The 18,040-nt window shown below is 47.3% G+C and overlaps 1 protein-coding gene across 3 annotated transcripts in view; it reads left to right on the top strand.

Annotated features, from left to right (window-relative positions):
- The window catches only part of LOC126530721 (serine/threonine-protein kinase 11-interacting protein), a 110,356-nt gene that overhangs the window by 51,529 nt on the left and 40,787 nt on the right, over nucleotides 1-18,040 (top strand). For all 3 annotated transcript variants that reach the window (XM_050178001.3, XM_072288195.1, XM_055070766.2), the window contains 2 exons: nucleotides 213-713; nucleotides 11,887-12,044. In XM_050178001.3, the coding sequence (XP_050033958.2) occupies nucleotides 213-713; nucleotides 11,887-12,044 (659 nt within the window). The remainder of the gene's footprint in view (nucleotides 1-212; nucleotides 714-11,886; nucleotides 12,045-18,040) is intronic.

Below are 18,040 nucleotides of genomic sequence, written 5' to 3'. Positions count from 1 at the left end.
GGGGTGAGATGGTGCGAGAACTTCAAGGGGGCATCGCCATTCGTCTTTCGTACTTGCACCTTTTTCTGGCTTACGAATTGTCCTTTTGCAGCAAGAGGGGCTTTTTTTATATATTGTGGAAGGGTAATTTACTAGTACAGCTAAAAAATTCTTTCTCTTTATTGTTCGTTTAATCAAATCAGTCAAATGAATCCTGTTCCTATACTTTGCAGCCCCTGCCCCGCACGATGATTTTCTCACCTACAAAAGCCAGCTGGAAAGCCGAAAAGAACAGCTCGGTGAGGAGTGGCTTGTCGGGGTGTCCGCCCTCCGTTTGCCTGATGCTCAGAGCACTCCTTGTGGGACACCAGGCACCTACACGTCGCATGACGGCAGCTTTCTGGCAGCAAGCAAGACGGCATCAGGTGGCACTAAAGATGCAGCCAGCGACTCTGACTCTGGACGGGCGGAATCTCTCAAGACTGTCCTCTTCAAGGAGCCTGTCATCAAGCAAGCTGTGGACATTGTTGGCGAAGGAGCGAAGGATAGGTCTGCTGCTGAAGAAGAAGAGGGCCCCCAGAGACGCATCTCAGAGCTGAGCCAAGGTGTCGATGTGCTCGATGAGGTGCCACCAGACCCATTGGACGAGTCCGGTGCTTTGTCACCACAGGAGGGATTCAGTTGGACTACAGCCAAGAGTGCACTGACTCCGGAGGCCGCAGATATTAGTGAGGGTAAGTCACTACACCGGTTCCGATCACTGCAGTGTAGTGACGGTGAAGAAGCAGTAACACTACCAGAAAGAATAAGTGAAGAATGGATACTTTCATTAGGTAAGCGTGCTCAGAAAGCAAGCAACACTAAAGTGGCAACGACAGCACAGGTCATCAGCTGTCGAATCGGAACTGAAGTAGCTCTCAGCTGGCCGCTGTTCTTCATAACAAAGTATGTTTTTGGTAACCCACGTGGAGCATGGTGAATGTTCACAGAGAAGCTAGAAGCATTTTGTTGAAGGCTAACTTAGACAGACCGATAAAGCTCAAGAGTAGACTGGTCGCATCGATTCTTGCAGACAGGGTGAGAACTAGCACTCTGAAACAAAAGAGATATGTCTGCATGCCAGCAGTGATAAAACCAAGTAAAGAAAGGACATCAGGTAGCAGTATGTCATTTCTTTCTTGGAATAACAGTTAAGCATAAAAATTGTAGTTATCATTAAACATCATCAACAAAATAAATCCAAATTACAAAAGTATGAAGAATTATGCGGTACCCACTGTTTGCTTTTGTCTTGTACTGTGTGTGCCATGTTGTGGGATGCTTATGTACACTCGAACCTCATTATAATGAAGTAGAAGGGCAGCCAAAGTACTGCAATATATGCCCAAGGGGGTACACAACAGAGCTGACTGATCCAGGCTGATCAGCCACTCCCACACAGCTCCGCTCTGTGATCGACGGAGACAGCTTGGTTCGGCTGGCTCATGGCCTCTGAGATCTCATTGGCACAAATGCGGTCTCGGAGGTCTTGCCTAGCTGCACCAGCTTGCGTGGTTGTGCTGTAGACAAATAAGTGGATGAAGTGGTCTTTCACACCACCATGCGTAGTTGCACAGCGTGGTGGGGCTGGAACAGGTTGGGTGTAGCTAGGCGTGGCTTTCAAGGTTGTGCCAGTGCGATCATGAAGGCCACCGCCAGGCCATGCCTATTTTAGCTGCGCCTGCCTGTGAGGTGCACCGCAGTGAGATAGAGAAGTCAGTGGTAAGTGCTTGCACACAACTACGTGCAGTCGTAACAAAGACTAGTGTTGCCCGATGGCGTGCAGGGACGTGGGAGTACTTAATTGCCATGCCGAATGAACGCCACACCCCGCAGAAAGCGATTTGTTTGACGTGCAACAGTCTGTTATTTGTTTTGGGTCAGAGTCTAATATAGTTCGCTATATTGATTGGACAGACAATTTTGCTTCGTTATATTGAGGGTTTAAATACATGGATCTCTGTGGAGATTTCGACAGGAATTTTATTTATTTCGTTATATCCCATTTAATTATAATGAGGTTAGAATGTATATGACTAAGGGTAACAAGGCCAAAACGTCGGTATTTAGTGTCGTACCAACTAGCCCAAAGAAACATGTTAACTGCAGATAGATGGGCTAATACATGGTCTTCGAGATCTCCAGCACCACTCAGTACTCGCAGTATGTTATAAATATCACTAATAACGCATTTGCCTGCAGTATCTTCCCATAAGTGGTGGCATCACCATCGATGCACAATATAGGAGCTCTAGCACTGCTAGTGTCTGCTGCCATGCTGTCTTATGGCAATGCAGGTGTTATAATGACTGTTATGAAGACAATGTCCTGCATTACCTGCTCCATTATTTTACAATTACAATTATTTATCATCATTATTTGTGATGGTAGCATACAGAAATTGCTCACCGTGAGTCACTGAACAGTGTTTTGTCCTGTTTGTTGCTTTCTTAAGGCAAAAGCCTTAACCCTTTTATGACAAGACCTACAAGTTCCTAGAAAAAGATTTATTTTCTATCTAAATATGCAAAACACATCAAGAATAATGATAATCAACAAAGAGAAAAATATCTTATGGAAATTTTTTCAGCAATAGAGGGAAACCCCAGACAGGAAACTGGAATTGGGCTTCACCCCAAGCAATCAAAGTCTTCGTTTTCAATTTGTATAGACAGCTCTCACCATATGTGAACCATAGGTGTGTGGATATCATTCGCCTTAGACCACATGTGTGGCACGAGTGCAGCTTGATATCTTGCAGATGCCTGTCTCCTCTGACCTTGCTTTCGAAAGGCAGTGAGTTGCATGCCAAACTTCTTCCTCGTCCAGTGTTCCTGCTCTAAACCAACAAATGACGCTTGCTGCCTGTCATTCACTGTTGGCTGAAGTCATTTAGCCAGAAACTTCTTACACAGTACTGAAACTCTGCAAGAAAAAAAATTTTTTTTTGGTATGTTGCTTGTAGGCAACACTCATCAATAAAGGGGTTAAGGGGCTCATTGCAATGGCTTATACTCGGAAAAAGCAGCATCTGGTCCAGTGATACAAAAAAAAATCAATGCCCAAGCACTCCGTACAGATAGTTAACCAACGAATGTGAAACGTGTAGCCCCAGTGTTTATCACTGGGTTAAACCCAACGATTCATTGAAGTCTTTCTCAATTATTGATTATGTCTTTGTGTTTCTTAATGAGGATTGGATGGGTAAAATGTTTATTTGAGCCTGCAGTAAAACGTGCGCTTGCATGCGTGCTCCGGACGGTGCCTACGTCCGACTCTCGACTCTTACACGCACGTTCAGCTGCGACGGAGAGAATGACCTCAGCGATGGTATGCCGACAGTCCACTGTTGTCACTTGTGTTCGATGTTTTGAGTTTGCTTGGTGGCATGGTTAGCAGCATCCGCCCGCCATTGACGCTTGCAATTTTTCAAAATTTAATTGCTTCAATATTAAATCTGGCAATCACATAAGACAGTGAATGGCTCATACCCCCTTAAGCAATGGCTCATGCCCCCATAAATGCGGCCTTCCTATTACGACAACAGAAGAGAAGTGAAATTCTACCCTGGAATGATGAGCGACAATGGAGCCAGCTGTGGAAGAAGAAGACAATGACGAATGCGGGAGCAGTGGCATGAGCACGTTCGCGCAGTTGCGCCGAGGGGCACCAATGAGCTAGCTATGGAAGAAGACGGCAACGCTCGAGCCATTGCTGATGATGATAGCCTTCGTACACAGGCACGGACAGGCAGATTTTCGTTTTGCCTAGCCACATAAAGCTTTGCTTTAAAAAGTTGGCCAGTGGTACAAAAAATATCGTCATCAGCCAGGCCCAGACTAACAGAACCCTTTGCAATCTCGATGATGAGTTCGTGTCCCATCTGACTGACTACATCAATGATTGCTGGCACAATGGCACCCTCCTGACCACCTGGAAGACTGCCAACATTATCCTAATCCCAAAGCCTGGCAAACCATCTAGCCTCAACAACCTAAGGCCCATCTCCCTCACTTAATGCGTAGGCAAGGTGATGGAACACTCCTTCTTAGCACGCATCAACACTCACTTCGAAGACAATTAACATCCAGTGTGTCTATCAACTGGGAAAACTGGGAATTCTCAGGGATCTTTAGTAGTCAGGAAAAACTCTGAGAATTTGTACCTCTGTCAGGGAAAATTAGTTGTAATTTTAATGAAAGGTTCGAAAGTCGCGGTAATGCTGGCTTGAGTAACAGACAGGAATCTTAATAATTCATCTTTGACGTCCTGTCGTCGGCTGGAGGAGTTGCCAGTGTACAATCAACGACCGACTTTCCAGATTCCCGATAATTTGGACGGTTTCCGTCCAAATTATCGCGGCACCACCATGTACCCTATAGAGTCAAGCTATCGAACGTCTGAAATTTCTGACGCAAGAACTCTTCGCCGTCCAATTTTCCGGACATATTGCCGTGACCGCAGGTCCGAAACGGCATTATTCAAAGCCACCACCGCTTCCATTTTGATTGCCTTGCCGCCTTGAACCGGCGCTCTCGCACGCAGATCCGCTGGCAGCCGTAGGCACCACTGTGGCAACGCTGAGCCTAGCTGCTTTGACGTTCGCTATGAAGCTTCTTGCCGTTGGGTGCTGTGTTGTTTATTGAAAAAATTCGCTGCTGTCAGCAATGGCACGGACTCCGCCTTTGTGGTTCTCGCGATTGGCTTAGAAGCTTGGAAAGCACGGTGCGTTGTATAATGCTGGTTCCCGAAAGTCAGCTTCGCCTCTGTACAGAAATGTTACTTGGTGAAGCATACACAAAAGTATTGCAGTGAAGCAAACAAGCCTGGCAAGGGGCTATTGCCACGGGACACAATCATATCATCGTCATCATCAGCCTGGTTACGCCCACAGCAGGGCAAAGGCCTCTCCTATATTTCTCCAACTACCCCGGTCATGTACTAATTGTGGCCATGTTATCCCTGCAAACTTCTTAATCTCCTCCACCTACCTGACTTTCTGCCGCCCCCTGCTATGCTTCCCTTCCCTCGGAATCTAGTTCGTAACCCTTAATGACCATCGGTTATCTTCCCTCCTCATTACGTGTCCTGCCCATGCCCATTTCTTTTTCTTGATTTCAACTAAGATGTCATTAACTCACGTTTGTTCCCTCACCCAATCTGCTCTTTTCTTATCCCTTAACGTTACACCTATCATTCTTCTTTCCATAGCTGGTTGCGTCGTCCTCAATTTAAGTAGAACCCTTTTCGTAAGCCTCCAGGTTTATGCCCCGTACGTGAGCTGTTATACACTTTTCTCTTGACGGATAATGGCAACGTGCTGTTCATGATCTGAGAATGCCTGCCAAATGCACCCCAGCCCATTCTTATTCTTCTGATTATTTCAGTCTCATAATCCGGATCCGCGGTCACTACCTGTCCTAAGTAGATGTATTCCCTCACCACTTCCAGTGCCTCGCTACCTATCGTAAACTGCTGTTCTCTTCCGAGACTGTTAAACATTACTTCAGTTTTCTGCAGATTAGGTTTTAGACCCACCCTTCTGCTTTGCCTCTGCAGGTCAGTATGTATCAGGGTGAGGAACACAATATGTATTCCTTAATTATACACGCGTGCACCCGGTATTTCCTGTCACAGTACGAGCACTGATTTGCCTAATACGTGTACCAACAGGCCTTCAGAGTGTTTTCGAATGTGCCTGTGGCGGTTTGAGCCCTTAAGGGCAGTAAATGACATGCATTTATTTTTTCCAACTGGCCGATTTTTCGGACGTTTTCACACCCCTTAGGGAGTTCGAATAATCAGACGTGGACTGTGAAACTGACCAAGAAGATGCTTCAAATGGTCCGCGGGACAAACGAGTGGTGGAAGGAGGACAAGAACAGAAAGGACCTGCGCATTGAGGAATGAATGGGAAAGGAAGCGTGCTGCTGCTGTTTTGTTGGAGCTTGAGCTCAAAAAACAAAGTGTTGGCTGATGTCGGGATGCAGGTGTCCCTCATCCAAACCAAAATAAACTCTTTAAAGCAGTTAAACACAACACTGAGGCGTCGTGCATGGGTTTAGAGTATATCAGAACAGTTGAGGTTGACTTACGAGCTGTTGAGAGAGAGTCTCAATTGTGACGAAGTTCGGGCCTCATACCACTGAGCTTGCTATCAGTTGATAGAAATAGGTCATATTCGAAAATATATGCTTCTGTATGCATCTCCTTTTTATTCGTGTTTGAGAATGTCCAACTCCATTTGCAATTTTTTCGAAGACATTTTATTTGCTGTGCATTTTACTAACCCCTCCCTTCTATTCTCTTTTTGAATAACATAAACGCTACTCCTTAGTATTTGAATTGGATTAAGTCGGTTGTTTTTATTTTTTTATATGCTTACTAGAGAGTGACAGCATCAGGCAATATGGTTTCAGCCCGTCTTGACATAAAACAAAGTTCTGCTTCACTCAGGGAATTTTGCAAAGGCGCTCTGGGAAAACCTGGAAAACTAAGGGAATTTAGAAATGTCAACTCGGTAGACACCCTGTGTAACTATCTATTCCTACACCATCATTGGATTTCGCCCTTACCTTTCTGCTCAAGGCGCTATGTTGCAGCTCAAACATCAAGTACTAAACGACTGTTCCCGTAACATGAAAGCCATCCTCGGACTCGACCTCACTCAAGCCTTTGACAGCATTTCCCATGCAGCTATCCTTGACCAGGTTTCCCACCTCCACCTGGGAGAGCGAGCCTACAATTACATCCTTGACTTCCTCTGCAATCACACGGCCACCCTCTCGGCCGGGGATTTATGATCAGACCAGCTTCTCTTTGGCAGCAAAGGCACCAAGGAAGGTTCAGTTATCTCTGCCTTGCTCTTTAACTTAGTCATGATTGGCCTTGCCCAGCAACTACAGCGAGCCGACAATATCAACCATACCATCTACGCCGACAACATCACCATCTGGTTGTACCGAGGCAGTGATGGTCAAGTGGAGTAAACCCTCCAAACGGGGATCGACATGGTTGAAGCCTATCTCCGAGGAACCGGACTGTGCTGTTCGCTGGCTAAATCGGAGCTTCTTCTCTACAAGCCCATTCAGCGGGGATGCCCTCCCAAACACCAACCTGATCACGGACCCTGTGACGCCATCACCCTACGCCTTCAAGATGGCAATCCTATCCCACACGTCCCTAGTATCCAGGCCCTCGGTATCACCATATCTACCAATGGCTCCAACGCCTTGGCTGTCAACAAGATCTGTGCCCAATCTCAAGACACCCTATGCCTTCTAAGACGTATCTCCAACAGAGGAGGGGGACCCAAAGAAGAAAGCCTTCTCCGCCTCGTGCAGTCCTTTGTCATATGTCACATTACCTACGTTGCTGCATACCTCAACTGGTACCGGGCTGAGCAAAACAAGCTCGACACCCTCATATGAGGGGTCTACAAGCACGCACTTGGCCTCCTGCATTACACCAGCACTGAACTCTTCAACCAACTGGGAGTTCACAACACCCTTGCCGAACTCATTGAAGCCCAACAACGCTCACAGCTTGAACGGCTCACCCTTACTGAAACGAGACGCTTTATTCTATCCACTCTTGGCTTCACTTACCATCAGCAACAGGGCCCCAAACAATCAATCCCGACTGATATCCGTAGCTGGATCTACACAGACCCTATCCCTAGAAACATGCACCCTGAATATAACAGGACCCGGCGCCAAGCTTGGGCTGGAGCTGTCATAAAAGCCCTTGCTCACGTACCTGGCATCACATTTGTTGATGCAGCCCAATATTCCTATGGCACACGATTTGTGGCCGTCGCCACATGCGATGGAGTCCTACACCATGCCTCCACCATCACTACCCCCACTGCTGAAATAGCTGAAGAAGTGGCGATCGCTGTGGCCACTCTAGATCCCGCCTGTCACACCATTGTGTGTGACTCTCGCTCAGCCGTCACTAACTTCAACAAAGGCCGTATTTCTCCTCAAGCTCTTCGCATCCTCTGCCAGGCACCACACTCTGAAGACAGCATGATCTCCTTGACATGGATCCCGGCCCATGCGGGCACTGTTGCAGGCCATCCGGGCCCTGTTCCAGCCCATGCGGGCCCAACAAGGTCAACTACTCCATTGCGCGAGGCCTAGTTAATCGCGCTGGAGTCACTTGAGACGAGTTGGACACCAGGGACAATCTGACCACTTATAACGATCTCATTAAGGCACTTTTACCTCAGTCGCCGAACCTTCCCCCACCTGACCCCAAGTTCAGCCGGGCGCAGGCTACCACCCTGCGTCTGCTACAAACAAACACGTACCCTTCACCCGCCCGCCTCCACCTTATATTCCCAGACGTTTACACTACCTCCAACTGCCGGTGCTGTGCCACTCACCCAGCTATGCTTTCGCATATGCTGTGGGAGTGCCCAGCACAGTACACACGCATTAACACCATGACCCTCTCGTTGAGGTTGCATGAGGCTCTGCAGAGCTCCACCCTCGACGACCAAACATGGGCGACCCAGCATGCCTGTGAGGTGACGGTGAGGCAAGCCCTCGACGTCCCCTCATGGGAGGCTTAGGCCCAGCCATCATAAAGTGCTGGTTCTATTATAAATGTTTATCCCCCCCTCCCCCCCCCCAGCAATGGTTCATACCCCCACAAACAAGCCAAGATGCAATGGCTGAATATGAAAGAGAGTGTAAAATTTTATTTTCAAATCAAGATTTGAGTCCGGCGTCTTTTTAGTGGGTCTGGGCACCCGCCGCGGATGCAGTTCCGAGACCTTGTCTCGAAGCAGCTTCCTCGGCTCGCTGGACGGCCCAGAGTTGTGCTGTCAGGTTCGAGCTGAGCAGTGCGGTCTTCCAGCGCAACCGGAAGCTGGCGGTGGAAGAGACGGAGAGGTCGGCACTGCTCGACTTCTTTAAGTCCCAACACTCCCATAACATGTGATTTAGTGTGGCAACCTTGCCACACGATGTGCATCTGTTTGTAGTGTACATGTCTGGATACATGGCGTGCATGAGTCTGGGGTTTCTGTAAGAGTCCGTTTGTAATTGTCTGAAGTGTACTGCTTGCGTACTGTCTAACCTAGCGTGAGGGAATGGGTATATGCGTCTTTGTAATAGGTAGTATGTCGCAATGTCATGAAACCTGGTCATACGATCCTCCCATGCCCAGACGTTTGCAGTACCTCGTGGGGGCTCTTTCTCCGGTGCTGCTTGGTGAGTCAGGCCTCGAGCAACGCGGTGAGCCGCTTCGTTGGGGGTGCTCAATCCAAAGAAGAAACAAAAGAAAACACAAAAAATGAGCGAAAGGAAGAAAAAAAGAAACAAAGAAGGAAAGAGGAAGAATTAAAGAAAGAGAAAAGACTGAAAGAAAAGAGACAATGAAAGAACCTTTAAATAGTGCATTGGGTGCTCGCATATGTCGTTGAGGAGATTGACCTACAGCACAATATGCTTACTTCACACTGCAGCTTGTTATGTCATGTAAGATATCTCAACCCTCCAATCTGATAACTGAATGCATTACCACGTGTGCAGCAGGCGTTTGCCTTCATGTGTTACAGGAGTGTAACATGCTGCCGGTTTTTTTCTTCTTTTGCTTGCTCCTTGCGATTGTCAATTGCTGCCCCCCACCTTCCACCCCCCCTTGAGAAGTCTCCATAGTTGTCAGATTTAAAACTTCGCAGATAGGAGAATACATATATCTGATTGAACCTATAGTAATTGAACCTCTGGAGGAGTTGTGATTGTTTTTCTCATGAAATGGTGCAAAGTATGTCACATAGAGTGGCCCAGTGCATGCCACTCACAATACTTTGTCAAAATAAAAAGCCAGAGGCTTAATCGTGAAATTTTTCTCATTGGCATCAGCATTCAACAAACTCGAAGCTCAATGATTGGCATGACTGGGAAAACCACAGCACTTCTTTCTTTTTCGAAAAAGCCCTTTTCCGCATGGATATATGTCAGATAGTAATGCAAAATGCACGCAGCGCACATATATGCAGGTATTGCTATCCAGACCTGCCATGGTGGTGTAGTGTCTATGGTGTTGCGCTGCTAAGCACAAGGTCCCACGGTCAAATCGCAGCCACGGCGGCCACATTCCGATGGGAATGAAATGCAAAGATGACTATGTCCTATGCATTGGGGGCTTGTCAAAGATGCTCAGGTGGTGAAAATTAATCCGGAGTCCCCCACTATGCCATGCATCTTAATCAGATAGTAGTTTTGACACATAAAACCCCAGAATTTATATATATTTTTTTATTACTGTCCAGAACATCTGACTTGAATTGAAGAGCGAGGTTTAGATTACGTTAGTTGAGTCGGATGCAAGTCTTTCACATATGACTGGACTTCCCGTTGTGAAGGCCTCAGCAAACAAGAGTGGGCATTGGTGGTGAACAGATGTTTTTACAAGTACAGTCGAACCCACTTGGAACGATATTGGTTTTAGCGATATATCGGTTATAATAACGAAAAGCTGCTGCACCGTCAACTTTTGTATGTTTTCTATGGGCAAATAACCTGCTTACTACAATGTATCCATTCCGCATTATTGCTTATAACAATGAAGTCTGGCTGCTGAATGTCCATACCGAAAGGTAATGACATGCAAAATCCTCGAAAAAAAAAAAGTTAAATGCGAGCCGCTGCACGATCGCCCGCCAGCCCAATTGCTGCTGTGCGCTTCTCTCTACAAGAGATGCATGCAAGCCTCACGCACATCTCTCTCGTCGCCCTTCCACCCCTCCAAACACGAATGGGCTGAGCTCGTACCTCTGTGCCATGCCACCCTCAGAAACATGAATGGACCGTGCCAACTGCGCTGACAACGCTGCCGGCACTGCTCCCAGATTGCTCGCTGGGCCCTCGCAGTTGGTTCTTTATTCTATGACCCTCATTCTGCACAATTCTGCTAACGGATTAAGTTATTCGTACTCGTCTTTCTTGGTTGCATCGAAGTCATTCTTGGCCACGTTGTTTCTCAGCCTGGTTCGACTTGCTGCCGAAACGGAAGATGGCTGATCCGCCCGCTGATCATCGGTAATACACGATGTTGCCAGTGAAAAGAAAGCGCACTGCTATAGATTTGAAAACTAAATGCTTCAAACTGATCAGACGATCACGAACATGCTTTCATCGGAAAGCGACAGCAGCGATGATGCAGTAGGGCAGGCTGCCTCAACGTTGTCCTCGCAGGAGACCCAGCAGATGGTTCAGTTCCTCATGGCCTTGATTGTGCGAGGGACCTTCCGCTTCACTACGTGGAGCACCTGAATGGCATTATTTTAAAGCATTTTTTAAAAGGCGCCTTTTGGGGCCACCAAGGCGATGCCTCGGCAGAGCTCGTATGTCACATGACCTCTCTTTGCAGTTGTTATGGCAGCGCCATTCTTGAACACCGACAGTCGCTGCTTGTTAACAGCACGCGATCAGAGCGCACACAAAGCAGAGTTAAACAGTTAAACGAGTCAACATAATCACAAGCCGGATGGAGGAAGGTAGGGGAGGGGGAGAACTGGCCTCTCCTTCATTAAAGTTTTCTCGGAACAGCTATGCGATCCCCCAGTTTGATCTCTTTTTTTTTTCATGCAACCCGGTTATAACAATAGAATTTTTGTCGCACTTGAATATTATGAGTGGGTTTGACTGTGCTAAAAAAAAAAAAAGCTTTTCAGACTCCTTGAGAAACTTCCTGATGCAACCATACGTTGACAGACTGTGAAGCATTTATGGAACCAGGACAATTTTTACAAGTCCTGTACGTCTTTTTTCATCTGTTACCCATGCACAAAGATAGCCATGCTGAACAGAGTTGATTTGCGAGCACCGTGCTGTTTTATCTTCTTTTGCGCAGACATGGACAGCAAGCTATTTCTTGCTCAGAAATGCAGCGACGGCATTGAAACATCAATTTTTGTTGGCGTAAAGGATGACGTGATTAGAGAGAGTGACAGCCTCACTGGAAAGATTATAAACCGCATGGACCTTAATGTACTGTCCTCTGTGTCTTTGGTAAGTGCTCTCAACAAGGTTTCACATTTACTAACTTTCCTTTTTTCCATTTGAAGTTGCACATAGCTTATGGTTTCTTTAGTGTGTAGGTGTTCGTTACTTAACTGTGTTCTAAAGGGACTCTGCAGTGCCGCTATCTGTCTTCCATGATATCTCATCCTCCTCGTGGTGTCGCATTGGCTGTTGTACTGTTTTTGGATATGAAAGCCACCAATAACATACTTGTTTGAACTACCAAGCAAAATGTTTTCACAATCTGATTGACAAGAAAGAGAACTCATTAAAAAAGGAAGTTAGAAGTATGGTTACCTGTAACTGGCCGAGTATTGTGAGCACCACGCATGTTGCAGCAGGCCCGGATGAACGGGATTAGAGGGAGCACAGGAACAGTTAAAGGGGGCTATTAGAGTCGTCGGACGATCTCGCCACTGCCACCATTTGAAGGAGTTGAAGGTCGTAGAGAGGAACTTGGGAGGAACTAGGTGAACAGGGTTATTATACATTATTTACATCTTAGAAAAGAGATACATTCGAAAGTCTATGCGTGACTCCCAAATGGAGCCCGCAAGACGAACATACAGCAAACGAGCACACAGCTCATGAGTACATTGTGAGTACAGAGCACGACGACTCGGAGCCGACCTGGGTAGCGCGCCCGGGTAGCACATTGTCTTGCGTCTTGGTCGGCGCGTGGGAAGGAGCCTACGACGACGTTCCCGCGGCAACTCCCCCACCCGTAGCAGATCAGGTCCGTGTTGGGGAGTTCGGTAACAATAGTTGGCCCGCCGAACTCATTCCATCACAACGGCGACGAGGCTAGAGCGTAACGGTGGCGGTTTCAGCACAAAGCCTGCTTCGTCAAACGCATCCTAGCTGAAGCGACGGAGAGTGGAGGATGTGCGTATTGTTCCCGACACAAAGTCGACTTAGTCACGCCGTGGCTAGAGGTTGACGGTGGCGTTCCAAGATGAGGTTGTCACAGCTGGCGTAAATGGCCGACAAACTTGCACTGCAGCTGGCTGTTCTTAACAGTGCCTCCATGGCCCGGAAAATCTTGACTGTCTAGTGTTGGCAACCACTGGGCAGGAAGAGAATGGCTGGCGAGCAAGACGATGGCGTTGCTCTCTGCAACCCCTGCGCCCTTGGAATGCCTTCAACCATCTCACAACAAATGGCACAGAAGAGTCGATCCCGGCAACACAATACCACTCCGTGTGCAAACGCCGGGAATCAGCTGTTAATTTACCAGGCTTCCTATCAAAATTTCAATGCAAGTCACTCAACTGGGAAACCCCAAATTTTGCCCCAAAATTTTGTGCCGCCAAAGCGAGCGTTCACGTTCCCCTTGAGTTCGACCAAACCTGACTGTCGTGCTGCACAAGAGCAAAGGTTTACGCAGAACTAAACCGAAGGCTCTCAAATACCAATACCCAAACATAACTTAAGCAGCCTAACTTCACGAACAGTCTGTTCTTACCCTATCATAGTGGCCTACTTATCTAATGTACGGTTGCCACTGAACCGTCTGGCCAACTCCACAGATACGTAATCACAAACGCGCTAGCTTTGTGGTCCCTATTCCGAACGCGTACTTGCGTCTTACGCAAACGTTTCATTATGCTTACTCACATTTGTTCCTTTAGTCCACACAGGACACGTTCCTTAAACGAACAACCAAACTTGCGTAACTTACGCAACACAGAGGAACCTTTAAACAAATGTGTCTTCTAATAACTAGCTCTACGCACGCATACTAGAGAAATGAGAATACGGCTGCCCTCAACACACACGAGCAACTCAGTCAAACATTCTGCTTCCTTCCGTCCGCACAGGACACGTGCTAAAGGAACTAAGAGCTCTTCTCAGTGCAAATCATGTACTTACTGAAAACCTACACGCTTAACCTTAGAAAATAAAAAAAAACATTTATAAAAAAGAGAAGGTTAACTAAAACACACGCGTGTTACCATAGGCCTCTTAACGATAACCTCGTCCTTCAAGTTACTCATTCACAAAACAAAGAAAGCCCATCTACTTATTAATGAACACCTCGCGATACTACATGTTTACAAAAAAATGCGTCTTTCAAATCTCGAGCTTCTCAAACAAAACGTAAAAAGAGCTCATACCTTACATATTGAAAGAAATCCTAGTCTCAAATCGCGAAAATTTGCAAATGTTCAAAAATAAAACAACACGTTTTCCTTCTACGGAAGCTCTCTCGGCCTCCCTTTTCAAACGTTTACAACTGACTCATACTATCTTAGCTGTACTCGAGGTGGTCGCGGTTTGAAAGCTACTCTGGCTACCGAGGAACAACAAAAGGGCTGACTCACTATCAGCTCCCCCAAGACGTTACAGTCTAATGCCAATTTGCGTCCTGGCGCTCTCCTTTCATCACGAACTCGATTGACCGCGTTGCTACTCCTTATCACCTCGTTTCATCTTGCCACCTTGCGCTCCCTTGCCCTATACGCTGAGCTTCGAAAAGAACGACGGAATGATGAGGAATTTAACTGCCCTGTGCCCTTTGTCCGCGTACGTGCAGAACATGCTTCTCGGTCTCCTTTTGACCGGTGGCTCGAACGTGTTTGATGCGTCAACATTGTCACCGACGACCGCATCTTTCTTTTCCTCACGCCTGTCGCAGTCTCTGGCTGCGCTGCATTAGTCACCGCATCCCGATCTTTACGGCGCTTCTTTCTGCGGCACTTTTTTCTCGAACTCTCTTTCATGCCGCTTTCGCGTGCCTCGTGCTAGCTGGTACACATTTCGTCGGCCCGAATCGGTCTCTTACCCGCATAGTCTGATTGATTTTCATTTAAATCAACACTCTCTCTGCCTCGACTGGCGGACAGCTCAACCGACTCTTGAACAATGCAGCAGGCTTTACTCGAGCTATGCAACTCTCACTCTTGCGAACTGCCCTCTACTGCATTGCCCAGCTCATGCTGTGCATCGGCACACAGCCCGTCGGTATCGATCGCTGTCTCACGCGCACAGTCCGAATGATTAATAACTGAATCATCCCTATCTAGGCTACCTAGACTGGCGGAGAGCTGCACCGATCCCTGAACAATGCAGTTGTATTCTCTTGAGCTAAGCAGCTCGCAATCCTGAGAATTACCCTCTACTGCATCGTCCAGCTCGCACATCACTTCGGCACGCAGATCCGACTCGACATGGGTGCTCGTGTTCACAGTACCCTCTACCTCGTTAGCAACCTCGCTAACATTACAAGCGACGCACACGCGCGGTAACTGTGCCAATTTGTTCGCAGCTGGCCTAGCTGTCTCTACAGTCCTCTGTTGGCACAGCACCTCGTTGCTCTCACTCTGGCCTTTAACGGCCTCTGCTGCCACTAAGGCATCGTTAGCGCCTAACACTTTGAGTTCACTTCTGAACGTGCTGCTAATCTCGCAGGTGCTACTCCTTCTCTCGGCTTTCGACTGAAATCTGCTGTCTACTTCCTCCCACTTTCGCTGCGTCCAGCCTACAGATTTCTCCAGCCGCTGTTGACTTAGTTCGATTGCCGGCTCTAAACCTTGAATCTCTTCGTTCAATGCATCAATGTACTGCCTCGTTACTTCTGTTAGGCCTTCTTCCTGAGAAATTCATTTCAGTTCCTGCCTAGCTTTCTCGTGTTCTTGCCTAATTGCTTCCTGTTCCCGTCTTTTGCTTAGAATTCGGTTACCCATTTGTTCGATGAATTTCAAATCATTGTTACTTTATAGGATGGTTTTGCGAATCTCTGATTCCTTCAAGTCCTCGATCTCCTCACATAACCACAACAGGTCAGCTCTCGTCAAACACATTAGGACCATGGTCGCTACTTTAAGCTTTGGCTCTGCTGTCACACAATACTTGCTGCGATACCCACTCAAATCAGAATACAAGTAAAAGATCCCAGTGAATCAAATCCACAAACACAGAGAAATTGAAGCTTGGTAAATCTTACAGCCAAAACCAAATGCTTACCCACTGAAGCAGCACCATATCACCAGTCCTTCTCCGCCATACCCAGTCGGTTGCAAGAGGTGGTCAATCCCAAGTCACCTCCAACTTCATCAGGATACCGGTCGGTCACCATGTGCCAACGTCCGTCAGCTGCCATTGCTGTCTCCGAGTCGTAGGCCGATCTACGAGCCGTAGGCCGATCTCACCGCTGCCATTCAGTTGTAGGATTTGGCAGTTGTAGTCGTAGGGATGAAGTTGACTCTTCGTCGGGACTTAGGCGAGCAGGGTTTATTTACATTATTTACAGTTGAAACAAGACATACATCAACAGTCTAGCGTGACTCCCAAATGGAGCCCGCAAGACAAAGCATACAGCAAACGAGCACACAGCTCACGAGTACATTGACGAGCACAGAGCACGACGACGAGCACTCTCTAGCAGCCGACATTCGCTGCTTATAAGCACTTGGTCCCCCCTTGATTCCAGGGGGACGGAAACGTTCGTCCAGTCATTGTAAACACGGCGCCTCTCCCCGGGATGGCTTACACACACACACGCACACACACACAGGTGCATGGCCCGGAACCGACGTCAGAGGGGCTTCGTAGAACTCGGAGCCAACCCGGGTAGCGCGCCTGGGTAGCACATTGTCTTGCGTCTTGGCCAGCGTATGTAGGAAGGAGCCTACGAAGACGTTCCCGCGGTAACTCCACCACCCGTAGCAGATCAGGTCCGCGTTGGGGAGTTCGGTAACAATAGTTGGCCCGCCGAACTCATTCCGTCACAACGGCGACGAGGCTAGAGCGTAACGGTGGCGGTTTCAGCACAAAGCCTGTTTCGTCGAACGCATCCTAGCTGAAGCGACGGAGAGTGGAGGACATGCGTATTGTTCCCAACACAAAGTCGACATAGTCACACCGTGGCTAGAGGTTGGCGGCGGCGTTCCAAGATGAGGTTGCCACCAGTGGCGTAAATGGCTGGCAAACTTGCACTGCAGCTGGCCGTTCTTAACAGGGCTCTAACATTTTTTATGAAAGATAAGCAATGTGATCTCAAAGGAACTGTGACACATATCTTCAAAGGTATTGTCACACACTTCTCACGCATAAAAGAATCGCACCTGTCAAGTATGAACGTTGGAAAATGCAAGATATTTCAGTTTGATAGAAAAGTTGGTATCCGAATGCAAACTTGGCATCATTAGCATTAAATTGACATGAAGACAGGGAACAAAGTTTGCTGACATGTAGCAGTAAGGCCAGGTATGATGACGTTGCTCACCCACAAAAAAAAAAAAAAAAGCTGACCAAGTAAGAGTGCTGCACACATTTCTTTTGGCTGCTCTGCGAGCCAGAGTATCATGATGTCGCAATGCGCATACCTTAAAGGTATCAAGACCAAAACTAGTTTGTAATAACAAGTACAACAGTAAATTATTTAGGGCATGCTAGTACTTCCTAGTACTTGGGGGGGGGGGGGGGGGTAGAGTTCGGGCATTTAATTAATGAAAAAAGAAATGGCTAGTCAAAAATGTCATGTTACTGCAGTTTGGAAGTTCGCTTACAAATCTTTTCCAACTATGTAAAAGTTTTCGAATGAGCCTTGTTCGAATGGAATTGTCGACAATGAAGTGCTGTTTGTGCCACGCCAGTGCTGCCATGCCCACCATGCTCCCCTTATCAGTGGCCTGGTCTTTGTATAGACACGACCTCAAGATTAGGTGGCATAACCTTTTATTGCACAAGCCAGGGTCAGACACCATATTGTCAAAGCATTGTTATCATTCCCTGCTACAGTATGGTACAACTACCTTATCAGTGATGAGATTTCTTCATATTTCCCTTTTTTTGGTGGCACTGACTTCTACTGTAAGAGCAAGCAAAAAAGTGGCGGAGATATTTGGAAGCTTTGAAGAAGGGGGCAAAGAAGTTTTTGAGTAAAACTGTAGGCTCTGTCATGTTCATGACAGCATTGTCCAGCGACTAAGTAGCTTTAGTATTTGCCATATTCAAAGAGTTCTTCACGACCGCTTTAAGAC

The sequence above is a fragment of the Dermacentor andersoni genome, chromosome 5 (genome assembly GCF_023375885.2).
Source record: "Dermacentor andersoni chromosome 5, qqDerAnde1_hic_scaffold, whole genome shotgun sequence".
NCBI lineage: Eukaryota > Metazoa > Arthropoda > Arachnida > Ixodida > Ixodidae > Dermacentor > Dermacentor andersoni.
This window is presented reverse-complemented; position numbering and strand designations above follow the sequence as displayed.